Source organism: Prionailurus bengalensis, chromosome C1, assembly GCF_016509475.1.
Source record: "Prionailurus bengalensis isolate Pbe53 chromosome C1, Fcat_Pben_1.1_paternal_pri, whole genome shotgun sequence".
NCBI lineage: Eukaryota > Metazoa > Chordata > Mammalia > Carnivora > Felidae > Prionailurus > Prionailurus bengalensis.
In genome coordinates, this window is record NC_057345.1 from 30,867,481 (window position 1) to 30,888,445 (window position 20,965).

Consider the following 20,965-nt stretch of genomic DNA (forward strand, 5'->3'; position numbering starts at 1 on the left):
CCAAGAAATGCTGAGTCAGACTGATGTACTGTTAACTTACGTGGAGATGCTAATTAATCCACAGAGAAGCATTTTTCCCACACACAGCCCTTACCCTCAGGCCACACCCCGGAGAAGCACACTTCACATATGGAGGTTGCACTTGCTTCAGAATATTAAGTAAGAAAATTAAGTTGCTGAGTATAAGAAATAAGGAAAAGTCAACCTTCCTCCCACTAAAATTAGCTGGCAAGAAAGAGGAACCCATTTCTTCAGTGACTTACAAGTGAACTAAACATACCTTAGTATTGACAAGAACTTTCCAGAGCAGAGCCTCAATGTAATAATTCGTTCCTCCCACGACAATAGGAATTTTGTCTCGGGCAAATATATCTTCAATGTGAACGTTAAGAAAGATTATCACAATATTTAATATCAAGAAGAGCATCCTGACTCACCTGAGAAGGAGGGTATTAGCAAGAAACCACACTCATTTATTCGTCTGGAGAACAGAGGGGAAAGGGTGGAAACCAAGATGAATGGATATCAGTCTTCACTGTTTCCCATGAGTTCTCAGAAGCATTTCCTATTAGTTCTGGAGGGTCTTGCATAAACCAGAGACAAATGCATGATGGTAATTCCTTCCAGTGCTAAAAATGTTTAGGCCTTGCTGCTAAAATTCAAAGCTTGTTTGGTATTCCAAATCAGTTTAATGAACACAAGCCCAAGGGCTCTCAGAGAACCAAGTGTCAGCTGCTCAGGAAGCCACCAAGGTGACGCCCATGGTGTGACTTTACCTTCTAAGGCAAAATACAAGCTGGTTTCTCTAAGCCATGGTTCTTGGACTCAGTCCCCACCATTATGTGGTAGTAATGCACATTTTGGCCACTTGAGATTCCACCAGATAAACTGAAAAGCATGGGTTCCAAAGATAAATAGATTTCAATGACCAGCTCCAACTCTCTGGCAAGTTACTCAGTTTTCTCACCTGTAAAATTCTCCAGAATTCTTAAGAGCATTAAATGTGACAAGGCATGTAAATCCCCTACCACAATGCCTGAAATATTTGCTTTCAATTGAGTAAGTACTGAATTTACTTGAGCCTCTATTGTTTTTATATCCCTGCTACTTTGAATTCTTTAGAATCTCTGTTGAGCAGATAATTATCTGCTTTATGAAGGGCTTTGCTTCTAAGGATAATTGATAAAGAGACTTTCAACCTAGACAAAGACTCATTTACATGCTTCTTCCCCCTGCCAGCCTGTCTGTGGGCACAGAGATAGATGACCTCTTTTCTATCAGAGGCCCACTAACCCCGAAAAGGCTGGGGTGGGGTGGGAAGAAAGCTGTTACCGATCAAGGATCATAAAGAAGAAACACTGTCTATTTGTTTTTTAAAAGGGAAATTCTATATTCCCCCTTTAAGCATAGGGAGCACACAATTACATAGTAACTGTAATAAAAATTCAAATATACAACACGATTAGCAAAGGGAAAGGGAGCAAGGAAAGTAAAAAGAGAAGGGTAAAATGGTGAGATGCCAAAAAAAAGAGTGGAAAAGAGGGAGGGACATGGGATAGGTGACAATTGGTGGGAAAAGGTTTGACTTGTTTGCCCAAGCCATGAAACAATTGTGATTCTGGGCAAAACCCTTCTCCTCTCTGGGCCTCAGTATCTAATATCTTCACCTGCCCAATTAAGAAAGCTAACTAAGGGGGCACCTGGGTGGCTCAGTACGTTGGGCATCCGACTTCAGCTCAGGTACTGATCTCATGGTTTGTGGGTTCGAGCCCTGCGTCTGGCTTTGGGCCGACAGGTCAGAGTCTGGAGCCTGCTTCAGATTCTGTGTCTCCCTCTCTCTCTGCCCCCCACCCCTCCACTTATGCTCAGTCTCTCTCTCTCTCTCTCTCTCTCTCAAAAATAAATAAAAACATTAAAAAAAAAAAAAAAAGAAAGCTAACTAAGAATACTTCTTAAAGTACTTTCAGTTCTGACATTCTGTTTCTAAGTTCTTACCTTAACTCAGAAATCTCCATTCCTGTAAGTGATGTGATTAAGTCATCCCATGCTGCCCTATGAAAACTCCATTTTCTATCAGTTCTTTCTGAACAACCAAACTGTCTTAAAGCAACAATGGACATTTGGTGATATGTTTTAATTTGCCAAGGGCTTTCATATACATTATCTCATCTGATACAATTGCCTTGTAAAGCAGGTAGAGCAAGAATTATTATCTGCATTTTAATCTCTGCCTATTTGATAGGCAAAAAAATATGATTTCATTATTTTGATTTGCATGGCCTTAACAGCAAGGGTAAGCCCTTTTTCATGTTTACCATTATTTATGTTTCTTCCTTTGTGAATTACTACTAAGGCCCTTTAAGTATTTTTCGTATTGATCCATAGGCGTTCTTTATAGGGGCGTCTGGGTGGCTCAGTCAGTTGAGCGTCCAACTCTTGGTTTCTTGGCTCAGGTCATGATCTCATGTGTCGGGCTCTGTGCTGACAATGCAGAACCTGCTGGGGGTCCTCTCTCCCTCTCTCTGCTTGGGATTCTGTCTCTCTCAAAAAATAAACTTAAAAAAAATGGCTAAGTGGTAAGTTTTGTGTGTACTTTAACACAACAAGGGAAAAAATTAAGTTAAAAAGTCCATTAGGGGCACCTGGGTGGCTCAGTTGGTTAAGCAGCCGACTTCGGCTTGGGTCATGATCTCACAATTTTGAGCCCCGCAACACGATCTGCACCATCAGTACCTGCTTGGGATTGTCTCTTTCTCCTTCTTCCCAACTTGTACTCTTTCACTCTCTCAAAATAAATAAACTTTTTAAAAAATCCATTAAAAAAATGTTTTTTAAAGACTAGATATCTACAAAGTCCTTCCCTACTGTGTGTAGTTAAAATCACATAAGTACTCAATTATATATTACCCCATTTGTTTTAAAGTTTCATTAAGAATACACATATTTAGGGGCGCCTGGGTGGCGCAGTCGGTTAAGCGTCCGACTTCAGCCAGGTCCCGATCTCGCGGTCCGTGAATTCGAGCCCCGCGTCGGGCTCTGGGCTGATGGCTCAGAGCCTGGAGCCTGTTTCCGATTCTGTGTCTCCCTCTCTCTCTGCCCCTCCCCCGTTCATGCTGTGTCTCTCTCTGTCCCAAAAATAAATAAATGTTGAAAAAAAAAAAAAAAGAATACACATATTTAACTCTGAAATCCATCTGCAATTTATGTCATATATAATGAGGTTGTGATTTTATTTTTTTCCAAAATAATTAGCTGTCCTAGAAATAATTATTTTTTTGATGTTTATTTTTGAGAGAGAGAGAGAGTGCATGTGCACAAGCAGGGGAAGGGCAGAGAGAGAGGGGGACAGAGGATCTGAACAGCAGAGAGCCGGATGTGGGGCTCCAACTCAAGAACTGTGAGATCGTGACCTAAACCAAAGTCAGACGCTTAACCAACTAGGTCACCTAGGCACCCCAAGTCCTGGGAATAATTATTAACTGCTGCTTTATTTTTCCACTGTTCTAAAATACCACCTTGATCATAAGCTAAGTATGTACATTGATTTGAATTTGTATTCTGAGTTTTCTCTATTCTGTGCCATAAGTCTGTCTAGTGTAAGTTCCATGCTATTATAATTATTATGAATTTTCATTACGTTTTAATATTTAGCAGTCCAAATATATTTTTTAAAGTAATCTCTATGCCCAGCATAGGGCTTGATTGAACTTGTGACCCCCCGAGATCAAGAGTCTCATGCTCTACTGGCTGAGCCTGCCAGGAGCCCCATCTGGCAGTCCAAATATTAAAGGCAGTCTGAACAGTTAAAATACAAGGGCAGTTCCCTTATACTAGTCTTTTCAAAAATGTATTGGTGTTAAAACTAATGTAACACTGTTACTAATGTTAACTAATGTTAACTATATTGGAATTAAAATTAAAAAAGTAAAAGATCACTGATCACAGAAAAAAAAATTATTTTTAGAAAAAAAAAATTTATTGGTGTTTTGCAGTCCTCCCTCACCCAACAATCCCTATTAAATTCTAACTGTAACTCCAATATATTTATAAACTGATTTTGTAACCTCATTTAAAGGGTGGGAAACTGAAGCTCCATGGAGTAAATGCTCTCTACCCAATAAAATCCACTTGGTCCAAAGAGGTAGTTCTGGGACTAGAACACAGATTTTCTGGTTCCTAAATCAGTGTTCTTGCCACTAAAACAGCTTCTCAAATTTTAACATCCTATGAATCACCTGGGATTCTTGTTAAATGCAGATTCTGATTCAACAGGTCTGGAGTGAGGACCAAATTCAGCATTTCTAATAAGTGCCCAAGGGAGGCTAAATGTTGCAGTCTGAAGACAAGGTTCTGAGTAGCAAGGGCATTGTATCTTTCAATCCATATAGTTCAGATGGGGATGCTACCTATGGGTTGTTAGGTCTTGGGTGCCCCTGCTTAGAAGAAACTGTCACTGAAAAGAAAACTTTCTGGCTTGGGCTGCCTTGCACCCACAAGCCTAGCTGCTGTCTTTCCTAAGGATATCAGAGCAGTTGCCTTGTTCCTGAAGTCCACAACTGTGTAATTTGTCACAAGAGGATCCACAAAGCTGATCATGTGGTGCTGGCACATTCTCTGCTCTTGGGCAGAAACCTTGTTGGTGATGATGTCTAAGCCTTCATAAACCTAGGGGAAAGAAAATTAGCATGAGATAGTCACCTGCTTCCATAAAAGGCACATTTGAGGTAGGAATGGTGATCCGTACCTCCCTCCAGCCAAACACGTGACTGATGCAAAGCACCGGAATAGATGTGCTCTAAGCATTTGTGTTCAGGGCATAGGGGACCCACCCAAGAAACCCAGGACAAAGGTAGCAGGAGAAAACAAAACACTGGCTTTCTTATCAAATAGTGGCAATTAGTTTAAACTTAAAGATAAAAAGTGTATGTAAATCAGTGCTCAAGTGAGAACTAATTCTGCAAGATTAACTGGAAGTTCTTTAGGCCTGAACTTTAAGCATTTAAAAATGGGCAGGCTGTTTTATTTATTTTACTTATCATAAGTCTCCAGAAAGGTAACATTTTGCATTGCTCATAGTTCTACTTCAAATGCTTAGATATTTCTTGGATTAAAATGCTCTGAAACATAATTTTTAGGATTTGTATAGCATTGGCTCCATTTGTGAAGAAGTGGCCTATTTACAAAGATACATATAAAACACACACATACACACTTTGAAGTCAGAACCCCTAATACTGCTACACTCTAGTGGAAACATTGTGATCTAACCAAATTACTGCTTCAGGGGGCTAGCATATACAGTCTAAATACTCAAAGGCAATATCCTGCCTGTAAGCTCTTGATCTGCCAATTCAACTAAAAAGTTCAAATGTACTTTTTCTAAATGCAAGGTCTCGGAGAGCAGATCTGAAAATACTAGTTTGAAAATAGGGATGAATGCTTTGAGATTAAATGTTCTCTCTGTAATCACTGATTCTACAGGGAGCATTGAATGAACAAATAATAAGTTCCATAGAGCCCACAAAGATGTTAAAAGCATTTTTTATCTCACATTTCCCTTTACTTACATGGGTGTCGATTAAGTACAGTACAGTATAATGGTTAGGAGGAAGGACGCTGGCGCCAGGCTGCCTCAGATCAATTCCTAGCTGTGCCACTTACCAGCTATTTGTACCAGTGGAGTAGTCAGTTACTAACTTCTCTGTGCCTCCATCCCTCATCAGTAAAATGAGGATAATAATGTCTATCTCGTGGGGTTGTTGCATGGATTAAGTGAGTTAATACATGCAAAGCACTTAGTTTTTGCCTAACACTGCAGATGCTATGAAGGGTTATTATATTACTACCCGTATTACAACAACTACTATCACAACAGAAGGATAATGGGAAATAAATTTAGTGTTATTATTTATCACTCTGAAGCCTCTTTGCTGGTAGCTACTGAGGTTTTTTACCCAACAGGGACAGAAGCTATCTTCAGGTAAAATAAAATTGTTAATTAGTAAAATAGTGCACATAAGACATATAAAGAGCCACCAGGAAAGAATCCGCTCTGCCTTTAACTCATTTAATCTGTGCCCGACAACAAACTTGCATTCTTACACCTGAATACTGGTGGAATCTTAGATCACAGGGTGTTCTCTCTGTGTATCTTGAGCAAGACTTCCTTCTGATGTTACAAAGTGCTATAGGATATACCCTATACCGCAGTCTTCTGCACAAATTAAGAAGACTACAGGAGAAAAGGAGTTAACAATTGCGTGTTCCTCTCCCTCTTTTCCCACAAACTTTAGCTGGCTCTGTTGCATTCCAAATGACCCAATCAACGTGAAAGAACTCAAACAGCAACAACTTGATTTTGCCAGTGGAAGATTTCTGAACCCTGTAAGTGGATTCTCGTTTTTAACATTGAGATTAATGTTAAGGAAATTATCGCTGCAAATGCAAAATTACCATCCCCAACTTACAAAAAAACCAAAATGTAAATATCCCTACCAGCATGTTCTATCCGACATATAGATAAATTTGTAGATAAATTTTCATCCCCCCCCCCCACTTTTCTTTAAATTTTAAAGAGAAACCGAGCACAAGAGGGGAGAGGGGCAGAGGGAGAGAGAATCTTTAAGCAGGCTCCACGCTCAGCGCAGAGCCTGACATGGGGCTCAATCCCACAACCCTGGGATCATGACCTGAGACAAAAATCAAGAGGCAGCCACTCAACTGACTGAGCCACGTAGATACCTGGTAAATTGTCATTTTGAGTCTCGTCTTTAAGTGTATCTTCTAGAACTCCTTAAAATAGTAAGCTTAAACAAATAAACACATCAACATAAATCAAACAGAAGGTAACCCCAGAATGAGGCTCACCTTATTTTAAAGGAAGTAGACTATTACACTATTTATGGTATATGCAAATGCCAACAAATATCAGAAAGAAGTACTCATGGTTTAAGGAAAGACTTCTTGCTCACAGAGTTAACAAACTAAAAACTGTAATTCATACAAAAGTACTACATCTTGGTTACCAATGTGAATTGTCATCTTTGAGTGATTTGTCAACTTTTGTTTCCCATACCATCAGACTAAAAGAAACTGGGCATAAAGATATGGTGGTACTAAGCAGGTATCTGATAATAAAAGGATTGTTAACGTTTAGGTATCATATGGCTTTATGGTTTTGTGTTTTGTTTTGTTTTGTTTTGTTTTGTTTTGTTTTGTTTTGTTTAAAAGGAGAAAATAAAAAAGGAGTCACTGGGGCGCCTGGGTGGCTCAGTTGGTTAAGTGTCCGACTCTCAGTTTGGGCTCAGATCATAATCTCGCAGTTTGTGGGTTTGAGCCCACATCAGGAAAGAACAGAGCCGGTTTGGGATTCTCTATCTCTCCTGTCTCTCGGCCCCTCCCCAGCTTACTCCCTTCTCTCAAAAAAAAAATAAATAAACTTAAAAAAAAAAAAAAAAAAAAGGAGTCTTTAACTTTGAGGTATACAGTATACTGAAGTACTTATGAATGGAAGTATATATATTTTTTAAAGACATGAGAGCTGATCCAAGGTTATATCTATAATGATGTTGCTTCACTCTTCCATTCTAATATGACTTCTTTTGACAGTTAGCGATGTGCTGTTAAAGTTGAGCTTACAAATGACTGTGCAACTTGTTATCACAGCTACTGTGTATTTTTTTCATTTTACCCCTGAATAAATTTTTAATAAGCAAGAAGGCAAGGGTAGATGAAGGGCATATGTAAAGTACATCTATAGCTGCACTGCACAAGAGCAAGAATGACGCTGAAAAGACATTTGTTAATAATGACACAAGAATTACGATCACTGGGGTGCCTGGCTGGCTCAGTCATTAGAGCATCTGATTCTTGATCTTGGGGTCGTGAGTTCGAGCCCCACATTGGGTAGAGATTACTTTAGAAAAGAATTATGATCACTAAATGAAAGGGAGAACAATGATGCAAGTAAAATTTGCAGTAACATTCATAACATTAAAATTTTATCTTTATTTTCTGTTTTTAACCATAGGACAAAAAAAAGAAAGTATATGACAGCTGAGATCTACATTCCAATAATGGTGGAAGAGGGATAGACTAAATGAAACAAGATTGGCCAAGTGTTCCTAACTTACTGAAGCTAGGTGACAGACACACAGAAGTTCAACTGGTACTCATTCTATTCTTTTTATATGTTGGAAAACTTCCCTAACAAAAAGTTCCTATAAAAAAATCTGGATGCACTTCATACACAGAGATAGCTATTATCAAAAAACAAAAAATAACAAATGTTGGTGAAGATGTAGAGATATTAGAACCCCTGTGTACTGTTGGTGGGAATGTAAAATGGCATAGCTATAGATGGAAAACAGTACGGTGATTCATCAAAACATAAAAAATAGAGGGACACTGGCTGACTCAGTCTGTAGAGCATGTGACACTTGATCTCAAGGTTGTGAGTTCAAGCCCCACAGTGAGTATAGATAACTTAAAAATAAAATCTTAAAAACAACACATAAAAAAATAGAATTACCATATTATCTAGCAACTCCACTTCTGGGTATGTACCCCAAAGAACTGAAAGCAGGGAGCTGAACAGGTATTTATACACCCATGTCTATAATAGCAGCATCACTCACTGAGGCCAAAAGGTAGAAGCAACCCAACAGTCCATCATGAATGAATGGATAAATAAAATGTGTTATTCCATTATTATTCAGCCCTAAAAGGGAAGGAAATTCTGACACATACTATAACACGGATGAACCTTAAAGATATAATGATAAGTAAAACAACTCAGTAACAAAAAGCCAAATATTGTATGATTCTACTTACATGATGTAACTAAACTAGTAAAAATTCAGAGGCAAAAAGTAGAATGGTGGTTGCCAGGTGCTGGGGCAGAGAAGAATGAAGAGTCCATATAAAACGGGTACAGGGGCGCCTGGGTGGCTCAGTCAGTTGAGTGTCTCAGGGTTCACGGGTTCGAGCCTTGCATCGGGCTCTGTGCTGACAGCTCAGAGCCTGGAGCCTGCTTCGGATTCTGTGTCTCTCTCTTTCTCTGTCCCTCCCCAACTCATGCTCTCTCTCTCTCTCAAAAATAAATAAATGTTTTTAAAAAAATTTTTTACTTAAAAAAAATGGGTACAGAATTTCATTGGGAAGATGAAAAAGATCTGGAGATAGAGTGTGAAGGTTGCAGAACAATGTGAATGTGCTTAATGCATGGTAAAATGGTACATTTTATGTCATGTATACTTTACCACAATAACAACAAAAGACTTGGATGACAGATTTTCAGCACAATGAGAAAACAGTGAATATCTGCAATGAAATGAAATTTTCAAACATTTGCTGAATTTTTCAATTCTTTTAAATATACACCCAGAAGTGGAATTGCTGGATCAAATCACAATTTTCAAAACTATTGAGAGGACTGGTAACGTTCTATTTCTTGAACTGAGTTGTGGTTACACAGGTATTTTCACTTTTTAAATTTTTTTATATTTCATTTTTTTGAGAGAGAGAGAGAAAGAGAGAGCAAGCTGGGGCAACAGGGAGCAAGGCAGCAAACTCACGAACTGTGAGATCGTGACCTGAGCTGAAACCAAGAGTCAACGCTTAACTGACTGAGCCACCCAGGCACCCCTACACAGGTATTTTCACTTTTTGTACACCTACGAATTATGCATTTAAGATTTTACTTTTAAGTAATCTCTACACCCAACAGGGGGCTTGAACGCATAATCCTGAGATAAAGAGTCACATGCTCCACCAACTGAGCCAGCCAGGTGCCCCATGAATGATGCATTTTAGGGCATACATTGCTTATCAATTAAAATCATACCACCCAGCCAAAAAGCAAAAACACAGCAACATTTTACACATATGCACTAAGGATAAATATCTAAACAAATTTAGAAACCAATCAATGTTGTAAACGTCACATTTGGTCCATACAGATATTTATATTGCAAATGCCCCAACTGGGCTTATTACCTGCCCACAAAACAACATTCTACCAGGGTAAGTCAGGTTTGTAGCTGATTGCTTTATATTCCACCTATTTTCCAGCTTCAATTATAGTTTCAGTGTGACTTCGCCTATAGAACAGGCAGCCCTGGGTGCTAAGAAGAGCTTAAAGGGTTTGTGTTATCTTTTAAAGGCAGTATGCCACTCGGTTCCATCTCCTACTCTCCCAGAAGACACCTGTGATCTGTGTACACAGAAATGACTGGATAAAATGCTTCTCTCTGCACAAATCAGATTCTGTCAATACTAAGGAGGCTCTGGCCTCTTTGTGAGGTCTGATAGCTGAAATATTCTGAAAAATCCCAGGTTTAACCTACTTAGCCAATTATCAACATAACTGACTTATCTCTGCAAACATTTACTGAGTCTATTATGTGCCAGGCAATCTGCAAGATGTTAGGCATGCAAAGAAGATTAAGAAAGGGTCCCTGTCCTCAAGGAGTCCAGGCTAGCAGAAACAGAGATACAAATAACTGTACTATAAAGACATACGTGATTTAAAGTTTCTAAGAGACATTAAAGTGTGACTGTACCATCTTCTTTAAATACCATAACCACCAAACATTTAATGTTCTAGGTATTTAACTGGATACTACAAGGAAATAAGAGCTCACACAGCAAAAAATTATCCCAACCCAAAATGTCAACAGTCCTGAAGTTGAGAAACCCTGGTCCAAAGAAATTTCACCATGGAGAAACTCCCCAAAATCCCTGGGTGGTTTTGGTTTAGGTCAGGATATCACGGTTTCATGGGTTTGAGCCCCTCATCAGGCTCTGTGCTGACAGTGTGGAGTCTGCTTGGGATTCTCTCTCTCCGTCTCTCTCTCTGCCTCTCCCACCCTTGTGTTATCTTTGTCTCTCTCAAAATAAATAATAAACATTAAAAAAAAAAATCTGAAGCACAGAGAGGTTGCATAGCTAGTAAGTAGTGGGGCTAGGACTTAAAATCCAGGCAACGTGGCTCCAACCCTTTAGGGTTTTTATGCTGTAGGGTGGCCCTAATAAGTGTGTTAATCAGCAAGATCCTGGACACTGGGCAGATCGTGGAGCTCTGTCTGAGTTCAGGTTGGCTATGATGCCCCAACATAGCTGTTTATAAGTAAAATGAAAAGCTGCCCTCCTTGTTTGGTTTCTTCCTCATAAGTTATCTTCCCCCTTTTAACTTCATTTCCTTCCCAATCCAAATTAGATCCTGAAATCCTTCAATCGCTTTCCTGCCTCTATCACCAAAAGTTGATTTTCCTTTTTGATTAAAAGAATTTGAATTTGGGGCACCTGGATGGCTCAGTCGGTTGAGCACCCGACTTCGGCTCAGGTCACGATCTCGCGGTTCATGAGTTCGAGCCCCGCGTCGGGCTCTGTGCTGACCGCTCAGAGCCTGGAGCCTGCTTCAGATTCTGTGTCTCGCTCTCTCTCTGCCCCTCCCCTGCTCATGCTCTGCCTCTTTCTGTCTCAAAAATAAAGAAAACATTTAAAAAAAAATTTTTTTTTTAAGATTTTGAATTTGATTATTCAAATGAAGAGATGTGGAAAAGTAGAGAAAAGGTGAAATCTCTTGCCTAACTTCCTTCCCTCCCTCCCTCTCTCTTTCTCTCTTTCTTAGTAGGCTTCACACCCAGCACGGAGCCCAATGTAGGGCTTGAATTCACAACCCTGAGATCAAGACGTGAGCTGAAATCAAAAGTCAGACGCTTAACCACCGACTGAGCCACCCAGGCACCCTATTTAATTTTTCTTTCTTAATAAAAGGATAACTTCTTAAAACATGTACACTTTATTAAGAAAGAATGAATTAGCTGCAGGAACATGGCAGGCAACTACTCCTTTTAGCTTTGCTTGGCAGAAGTTCAACTGCAGACATGCTGACTAAATCAGACAGATTAAGATGCTCAGAAAGTGGGAGAACCTGTACTTGATGTGTTCAGTCTAGTGAGAGGAGTGGTTTGGAATTTGTAGTGCAGATACAGACTTTTGGTCCTCCCAAGGCTATCTCTATTTAAGGGAAAAGGAACTACAATCATAATACAAGGCCATGCTTCTCAAACTGAGAGGTGCATACATAATAAGTACACTATGCATTCTTCTTAAGCACCAGATCTTCCTAATTGGTAAAAAGAACATAAAACATGAATTTTTACATCTAAATAAATGCAGACAGGGGCACCTAGGTGGCTCAGTAGATTGAGCATCGGAGTCTTGATTTCTTTGCCTCAGGTCATGATCTCGTGGTTCGTGACTTCAAGCCCCACATTGGGCTCCGTGCTGACAATGCGAAGCCTGCTTGGGATTCTCTCTCTCTCTCTCTCTCTCTCTCTCTCTCTCTCTCTTTCCCTCTCTCTGCCCTTCCCCACTCATCCCTCTCAATAAATAAATAAACGTTTAAATAAGTAAATAGATAAATAAATGCAGACAGATCAGGGCAGAGAAGGCAAAACTGGCATACTTTAAAGTTAACATACTTTAAAGTTGAAGTATGAGAAACTCTGCAACGGAGAGCCTCTGCAGTGGCTGCTTAGAAGTCCACCTGCAAGCCCTGGCAAAGCATGGATGTAAGGAAATTCCGAGATCATCTACCCGGTCCGATCACCTGAAATTTTATACTTGAGAATACAGAGGCTCAGGGAGCTCCCCTGCATATATAATTGGCTGGCAATAGAGACACGACTAAAGCCTAGATGCTCTGCCCATAACACAAGCTGTTTCTGCTGCCTCTCATGAGGAGCTTTTATTCCCATTTGACTCTAGTCTGTTTGCTTGACTGAAGTAATGAATTCCTACTAAGGTGAAATTAAATTCCAGAAACTGAGAAGACAGCTTCCATACACTGAACCCCTTCAAGGTTTTGAAGAGTAAATATGATAGAAAACTGAAAATATAAACAAAGACGATGCCATGTGACCATAATGCTGGGACAGAAACAAAAGGGCTCTTTTGAGAAAATAAAATCAATAATAAAGCTCTTCTTGTGGCCAATTTTACAGCCTCCAGATTGGCCCACTTTTGACGGTTTCAGTGAGATTTTATTTTAAGATACCTGAGATAGAGCATATATTATTTGGAGGTCTGTATCTAAGTTAGGGAAAGCCAACAGTGTATGATGGAGCCAGAAGCATGGGTTCAAATTCTGACTCCACTACCCAACTTCATTTCGCAGGATATTTAAGTATCTTAGTTTTCCCTGCCTCAAGTATCCTAATCTATAAAATGGAAATAATAATAATAATAGTACCTACAGTCCTCACTATGTTATTCTGGAGATTAGAGTTAATATAGATGAAATATTTAGAATAATGGCAGGCAAATGGTAATAAGCACTATAGAAGTGCTTGGCATTATCTATATTTAATTGATGGTGATTAAACAAGATTTTTCTTGGTGTTTCGAGGTGAGACCCCTGGCTAGGGTTTGAAAGAAGAGAACCACAAAATACCAGAGCTAAAAGGAGCTTTAGACACCATGACAGACAGGGGAGCCTGTGTGGCTCAGCTGGTTAAGTGTCCAACTCTATTTCAGCTCAGGTCATGATCTTGGGATTCATGGGGATCAAGTCTGGCTTCAGGGTCTGTGCTGACAGTGCGAAGCCTGCTTGGGATTCTCTCCCTCCCTCCCTCCCTCCCTCTCTCTCTCTCTCTCTGCCCCTCCCACACACAAGCATGCCCACTCTTTCTCTCAAAACAAATAAAAAATAAATAAAGTAGACACTGACAGACACTGTATGACCCACAAAGCCTAAAATATTTACTAACTGGACCTTAACAGAAAAAGTCTGCCCAACCCTGATCTGATCTAATCAGTCCCCCCTCACTAATATAGCCAAAGAGAAACTAAAGCCCAGAGAGGGCAGTATCTTGTCCCAGGTTATAAGTACAGCAAGTTAGTGGCAAAGCTGAGACTAAAACCCAGTTTTCTCAGTAAATAAAACTGCCTGCTAGGCTAAACAAGCTAAATGAAGACCTCAGAGTAAAGACAGACTATAAATTAGGAAACATTTGCCTATTAGGCAAATCATCTAAATCTAATTCTAATCAATACACACTTTCTGAATACTATAAGCCTGAGCATCAATGTTTTTTAATGCTACCCAGGTGATTACAATGTGCACCTGGGAGTGAGAACCACCGTTACAAGTTATGATGCTAGGCACTAGCAAGATGTAAACCAAAAAAAAAAAAAAAAAGGAAAGTAAGGAAACTGGGTAGTGGGGTAGCTAACCAAAAGTACCCACCTGGACAACACAGAATCCCATATTCCATCTGTAATTATGCATGTAGGGGACTGCAAGCAAAGAGCAACAGGCATGCTGAAGGCAAGGAGGCCTGAGTATACCTTCATTTACACCAGAGCATCAACAATACTTTTTGTTCACATCTGTAAGTTCCAACAGTTCAATACATTATAAATCTATTATAACATTCTCATTTTTTTTTTTAAAGTAGACTCGGGGCACCTGGGTGGCTCAATCAGTTAAGCGTCTGACTTCAGCTCAGGTCATGGTCTCACTGTTCATGAGTTGGAGCCCCGTACTGGGCTCTGTGCTGACAGCTCAGAGTCTGGAGCCTGCTTCGGATTCTGTGTCTCCCTCTCTCTCTCTGCCCCTCCCTGGCTCACGCTCTGCCTCTCTGCCTCTCTCTCTCTCTCTCTCTCTCTCTCAAAAATAAATAAACATTTTAAAAAGTTTTTAAATCTTTAAGAAAAAATAATAAAGTAGGCTCTATGCACAACATGGGACTTGAACTCATGACCCAGAGAGCAAGAGTCCATGTTCTACTGACTGAGCTAGCCGGGTGCCCCCCCTATAACATTCTCTTTCTAAAAGAATGTTAAAAGTAACATGTATTCACAAAAAGTATGAGAACATACAAACCTAAAACATTTATTATGACCCCAAAAAAATCATACAAGTCAAAAGACAAATGACCAACTGAAAAAAATACTTCCAATACATGAGACTGCGTAAAGGAGTCAAACTTACAATACACAAAAAACTCTTACAAAGCAATAAACACATAAATGAAAACCATTATATAGAAGTGGGCATAACAGGTATGAGCAAGGAATTAAAACAAGCAATACGCAAATGACCAATGCACCCTTGAAAAGACAATTAACCAAAGAAATGAAATCAAAATGAAATTCATTTGTTTACCAAACCAGAATAATGAAAAGATAGGTAATACACAGAATTGCAAGGGTGAACAAAAATAGACATATCACTGATACAAACTTTCTTCAAACCAAACGTCTGGCAATATGTATCAAAATGTAATGTGTGCCAACCAGCAACAAAAAGACAACCAACCCAATTTAAAAATGAACACAAGGGGCAGGTGGGTGGCTCAGTCAGCTGAGTGTCCTACTTCAGCTCAGCTCACGATCTCAGGGTTCGTGGGTTCAAGCCCCACATCCGGCTCTGTGCTGACAGCTCAGAGCCTAGAGCCTGCTTGGGATTCTGTGTCTCCCTCTCTCTCTGCCCCTCCCCCACTCATACTCTGTCTCTCTCATCTCAAAAATAAACATTAAAAAAAAAAAAAATGAACACAAGACCTAAATAGATATTTTTTCCAAAGAAGGTATTACACAAATGGCCACTAAGAAAATGTAAATCAAAACTCTTAAAGTGATACCACTTTCACACCCACTAGGATGCTATAATTTTTTTTTTTTTTTTAAGGAAAATTTTATTAAAAAGGAAAAGGGTGCCTGGATGGCTCAATCCTTTGAGCGTCCAACTCCTGATTGTTGCTAGGTCATGATTTCACCATCATGAGACTAAGCCCCATGTTGAGCTCAGCATGGAGTGCAAAGCCTGCTTAGGATTCTCTCTCTGCCTCTCCCCGGCTTGTGCCCTCTCTGTCTTAAAATAAACAAAACTAAAAAAATAATAAAAGTTAAAAATAATTTTTTAAAAGGAAAAATAACAAGTATTGGAGACAAGGTAGAGAAATTGATACCCTTACACATTGCTGGTGGGAATGTAAAATAATATTGCCATTGTGTAAAACAGTTTGGCAATTCCTCAAAAAGGTAGACATAGAATTACCGTGACCCAGCAATTCTACTCCTAGGTATTACCCAAAAATAACTAAGAACAGATAGTCAAACAAATACATGTACATATACATACAAGTTCACAGTAGCACTATTCATAATACCCTAAGGTACTAATGCCCATCAATAGATGGGACAAATTGTGATCTATACATACAAAGGAAAATTATTCAACCATAAAAAGGAACAAATTACCAATACATGCTAACAGATTACATGATTGCATTTATATGAAATATCCGGAATAGGTTAAATCTATAGGGACAGAAAGCAGACAAGTATTTGCCAGGAGCTGGCAGGGAAGGGAAAATGGGCAAGTAACTGCTTAATGGGTATGGGGTTTTCTTTTGGGGTGGTGGAAATATTCTGGAACTAGACAGAGGGTATGGTTGTACACCACTGTGAATATACCAAATGACACTGAATCGTTCACTTTAAAGATACGATATTTTAAGTAATCTATACACCCAACATGGGGCTCGAACTCACAACCCTGAGATCGAGTCACATGCTCTACTGACTGAGCCAGCCAGATGCCCCAGAATCATTCACTTTAAAATGGCTGATGCTGGGCACCTGTGTGGTTCAGATGTTTAAACGTCTGACTCTTGATTTTGGCCCAGGTCATGATTTCACAGTTCATGAGATCGAGCCCCACATCCGGCTCTGCACTGACAGAGCAGAGCCTACTTGAGATTCTCTTTCTCCCACTCTCTCTGCCCCTCTCCCATGTGTGTGCTCTCTCCCGCAAAATAAATAAACTTTAAAAAACAAAAAACAATTTAAAATGGCTGACATCATATGACTTTTACCTCAATGAGAAAAATAATATAACCTCTAATAACCTCAGAAAATTGGGAGGAAAAAAGAGGTAATTTTTACATCTTACCCAGTAGTCCCATTCTAGGAATTATCCTGAAAAAGGAATTATCCCATTCCCATTCTAGGAATTATCCTGAAAAAGGAATCACACAGTCCAAAAAGATGTACGTGTGAAGATGTTCATCTCAGCATCATTTATTATAGCAAAAAACAACCCTTTAAATGTCCTTCAGTAGAAACCTCATTAATATGATACATCTATAAAACAGACTTACACAGATGGGGTGCCTGGGTGGCTCAGTCGCTTAAGCACCTGACTCTTGATTTCGGTTCAGGTCATGATCTCATGGTTTATGAGATCGAGCCCTGCATTGGGCTCCGAGCTGAAAGCGTGAAGCCTGCTTAAGATTCTCTCTCTCCCTCTCTCTCTGCCCCTCCTGTGCTTGTGCTCTCTCTCTCTCTCAAAATAAAAAAAAAATAAATTAATTAAAAAAAAAATAGACTACCCGGAGATTAAAAACAACCAAGTAGAAAGTTGGAAGGCTTACGCTATCCAATTTCAAGACTTATTATAAAGCCACTGTAATCAAGACAATGCAATATTGGCAAAAGAAGAGACACATAGATGGATGGAACAGAACACAGCCCAGAAATAGGCCCGCACAAATATAAACTGGCTTTTGACAGAAGTACAAAGGCAATTTAATGGAGAAAGGATAGCCTTTCAAAATCAGTGCTGGCACAACTAGATGTCCATAATATCATACCTTATACAAAAATTTATTCAGAACAGCTCACAAACCTACATGTAAAATGCAAAACTATACAATTTTTCTTTAAATAATACTTCTCTTAATAAATGGTGAGGGGCGCCTGGGTGGCTCAGTTGGTAAAGCTTCTGACTTTGGCTCAGGCCATGATCTCGCGGTTCGTGAGTTCAAGTCCTGCGTCCGGCTCTGTGCTGACAGCTCAGAGCCTGGAGTCTGCTTCAGATTCTATGTATCCCTCTCTCTCTGCCCCTTCCCCACACTCTTTCACTAGCTCTCGCTCTCTCAAAAATAAATAAAACATTTAAAACTTTTTTTAAAAATGGCAAGAAAATCTGCATGACCTTGGGGTTGCCAATGAGTTTTTAGGGTAGGAAACCAAAGACACAATCCATAAAAGAAAAAAAAATTGGACTTTGTGAAAATTTAAAACTTTTGTTCTGTCAAAGACACTGTGAAGAAAATGAAAAACAAATAAGCCACAGAGCAGGAGAAAATACTGGCAAATAACAAATCTAATAAAGAATTTGTACCCAGGATATATAAAGAACTCTAAAAAGTCAAGAATAAGACAAACACATCCACCAAAAAATCTGACAAACACTTCAAAGACACACAGATGGCAAATAAGCATATGAAAAGATGCTCAACATCATTAGCCTTTAGGGAAATGTAAATTGACCACCCTGAGATACCAGTACATACCTATTAGAATTGCTAAAATTAAAAAAAAAAAAAAGACAATACCAAATCCTGGGGAGGATACAGAGGAACAGAAATTCTCATTCACTGCTGGTAGGAATGCAAAATGGCACAGCCATTTTGGAAAATCCTTTAAGGGTTTCCTATAAAGTTAAACCATCGGCACATGAATGTTTATAACAGCTTTCTTTATAAGTGCTAAAAACTGGAAATTCAGATGTCCTCTCTTAGGTGAATGGGCATACTATGGTACATCCATACAATGGAATGACACTTAGCAATAAAGAGTAATGGACTTGGGAGATTTAAAAGGTACCTTTTGCTAGGTGAAAAAGCCAGACCCCAAAGGCTGCATATTGTATGATTCCATGTACATTACATTCCAGAAAAGGCAAAAAACAAGGGGATGGAAAACAGATCAGTGGGGTAGGTAGAAGAGCTGACTACAAAGAGGCCATACAAGAAAATTTTTAGAGTGATGGAACTGTTTAGTACGGTACTGTGATGGTGGAAACCTGACTCTGCATTTGTCAAAACCCATAAAACTGTACTCAACAAAGAATGCACTTTACTGTATGCAATTTAAAAAAACAAAACAAAAAAACAACTTCTGGGGAACCCAGGATAGAATGCAGACTGCAATAAATGAATCTACCTGTGTTACAAATGCACAGCATTACCTCACTGAAGGGCAGTGGAGGGGGAAAAAAAGGAGCTTACCTAAATAACTGTGTATAACATTATGACTAGATACTATAGGCTAAAATGAACAAAAAGAACTGTATACAAACATTATACCTAATTGGTAAATTGTTGGGGAGGCTGGGTGGCTCAGTCGGTTGGGGCATCTGACTTTGGCTCAGGTCGTGATCTCACAGTTTGTGAGTTCAAGCCCCGCGTGGGGCTCTGTCCTGTGGGACTTTGTCCTGAAAGCTCGAGCATGGAGCTTGCTTCAGATTCTGTGTCTCCCTCTCTCTCTGCCCCTCCCCCAGTCGTGCTCTGTCTCTCTCTCTCAAAAATAAATAAACATTAAAAACATTTTTTAATTGGTAAGTTTGTTTCTTACATAAGTAACTACTGAAACTACTTTACAGGTTGCATAAATAAATAAATATATTATAGCCAATGAGAAGCCAAATTTCTTACTCTCTGAGAAAGAGAACACAAATAGAGAACATTGGGATGGATCCTGTGGTGCCAGAGTAGAGTCAGAGATATTTGTATAAACACATGTTTATTTTCATATATATGTAGATAGATACAGACATAAACATAGATATTTGTGTATACAAGGATTAGTGTACATAAGCATGTTTCCTAGCTTTTTCCACCAAAGAGACAAGAAACAATGATATCCCAATAGCAACAAACACACCCAGCATCCAGATTTTGGTTTCATTTTTTTTTTATTAAAAAAAATGTTAATGTTTATTTTTAAGAGAGAGAGAGACAGTGGGAGAGGGGCAGAGAGAGAGACACACATACACACACACACAGGATCTGAAGCAAACTCCAGGCTCTGAGCTGTCAGCACAGAGCCTGACCGAGAGGCTTGAACTCATGAACCCGTGAGATCATGACCTGAGCCGAAGTTGGACGCCTAACCAACTGAACCACCCAGGAGCCCCAGATTTTGGTTTCTAAATACCATTCACGCAAAAAACAAACAAAACAAAAGAAAAACATTCACCAATAAAAGGAATCAGGGCTCCTTGGGAAAATGGCTGATTCTAGGGCTGGGGCAAGACAAACATAGGCTGGGAGCATCTTGCGGTGCCAGAAAGGAAGTACTAAACAAACATGGAGGCATGCCAAAGGACACAGAGTCAATATAAAAGAGCGCTCAATAACCAAAGCTGGAATAATCTGAGCAACAAAACAACACTGTATTGGATTATAACCCAAAGAATAAAATAAATATCCATACTATACAAGTAAATGATGTAAATAAGTAAGGAAAAAGGACAACTCATTCCACAAAAATTACAATTCATAAAAGTAGAAGGAATGAAGTAAATTATCATAGTAACTGCAGCAGGAATGATCCACTGACAAATCCTTAAATTAGTGAGTGAAACTTTGAGACAATTCAGATGTCCTGTTTTTCCTTAAAGTATCTCCTCTAAAATATTTATTAATTATTGTGGTGCTTTTAACATACATCCACACATTCTTGGATATTCCTCCCTTCAGGAGGTAGAGCTTAAATCCCCTCCCCTTCAATGTGGGCCGGACTTAGCAAGTCATTTCTAACAAATGGGGCTTCACAGTGGCAAAATCTGGCAGATGCAACCCAAACCAAACAATCAAGGTTAACGTTAACAGCACCAGAAATAAGTCATGTTGACATCATACCCTGATATGATGTAATGAGAAGGGTATGCTTTCCCCAAATCTGTAATGCCAGTGTAATCATGAGAAACCCAAATTAAGAAACATTCTACAAAATAGCTGACAAGTACCCTTCAACAGTTTTGAAGTCATAGACTGGAAGAGTCTGAGAAACTGTCACAGATTGAAGGAACCTAAACAGACACGAAAACTAAATGCAATGTGGGACCCTAGATGGGATCCTGAAACAGAATAAGGACATTAGT

General features: G+C 39.3%; 1 protein-coding gene across 7 annotated transcripts in view; it reads right to left on the reverse strand.

The window, feature by feature from the left end:
* TRIT1 (tRNA isopentenyltransferase 1) overlaps positions 1 to 20,965 on the reverse strand; it is a 43,069-nt gene that overhangs the window by 13,395 nt on the left and 8,709 nt on the right. For 6 of the 7 annotated variants that reach the window (XR_006296993.1, XM_043578702.1, XM_043578699.1 and 3 more), the window contains exons 2-3: positions 4,525 to 4,665; positions 281 to 379 (exon numbers count right to left, since the gene is read on the reverse strand). The exons of the other annotated variant lie outside the window; for it this stretch is intronic. Coding sequence is in view for 5 of the 6 variants with exons in the window: in XM_043578702.1 (XP_043434637.1) it covers positions 281 to 379; positions 4,525 to 4,665 (240 nt within the window). In the remaining variant the exon portion in view is untranslated. The remainder of the gene's footprint in view (positions 1 to 280; positions 380 to 4,524; positions 4,666 to 20,965) is intronic. 7 annotated transcript variants of the gene reach the window in all.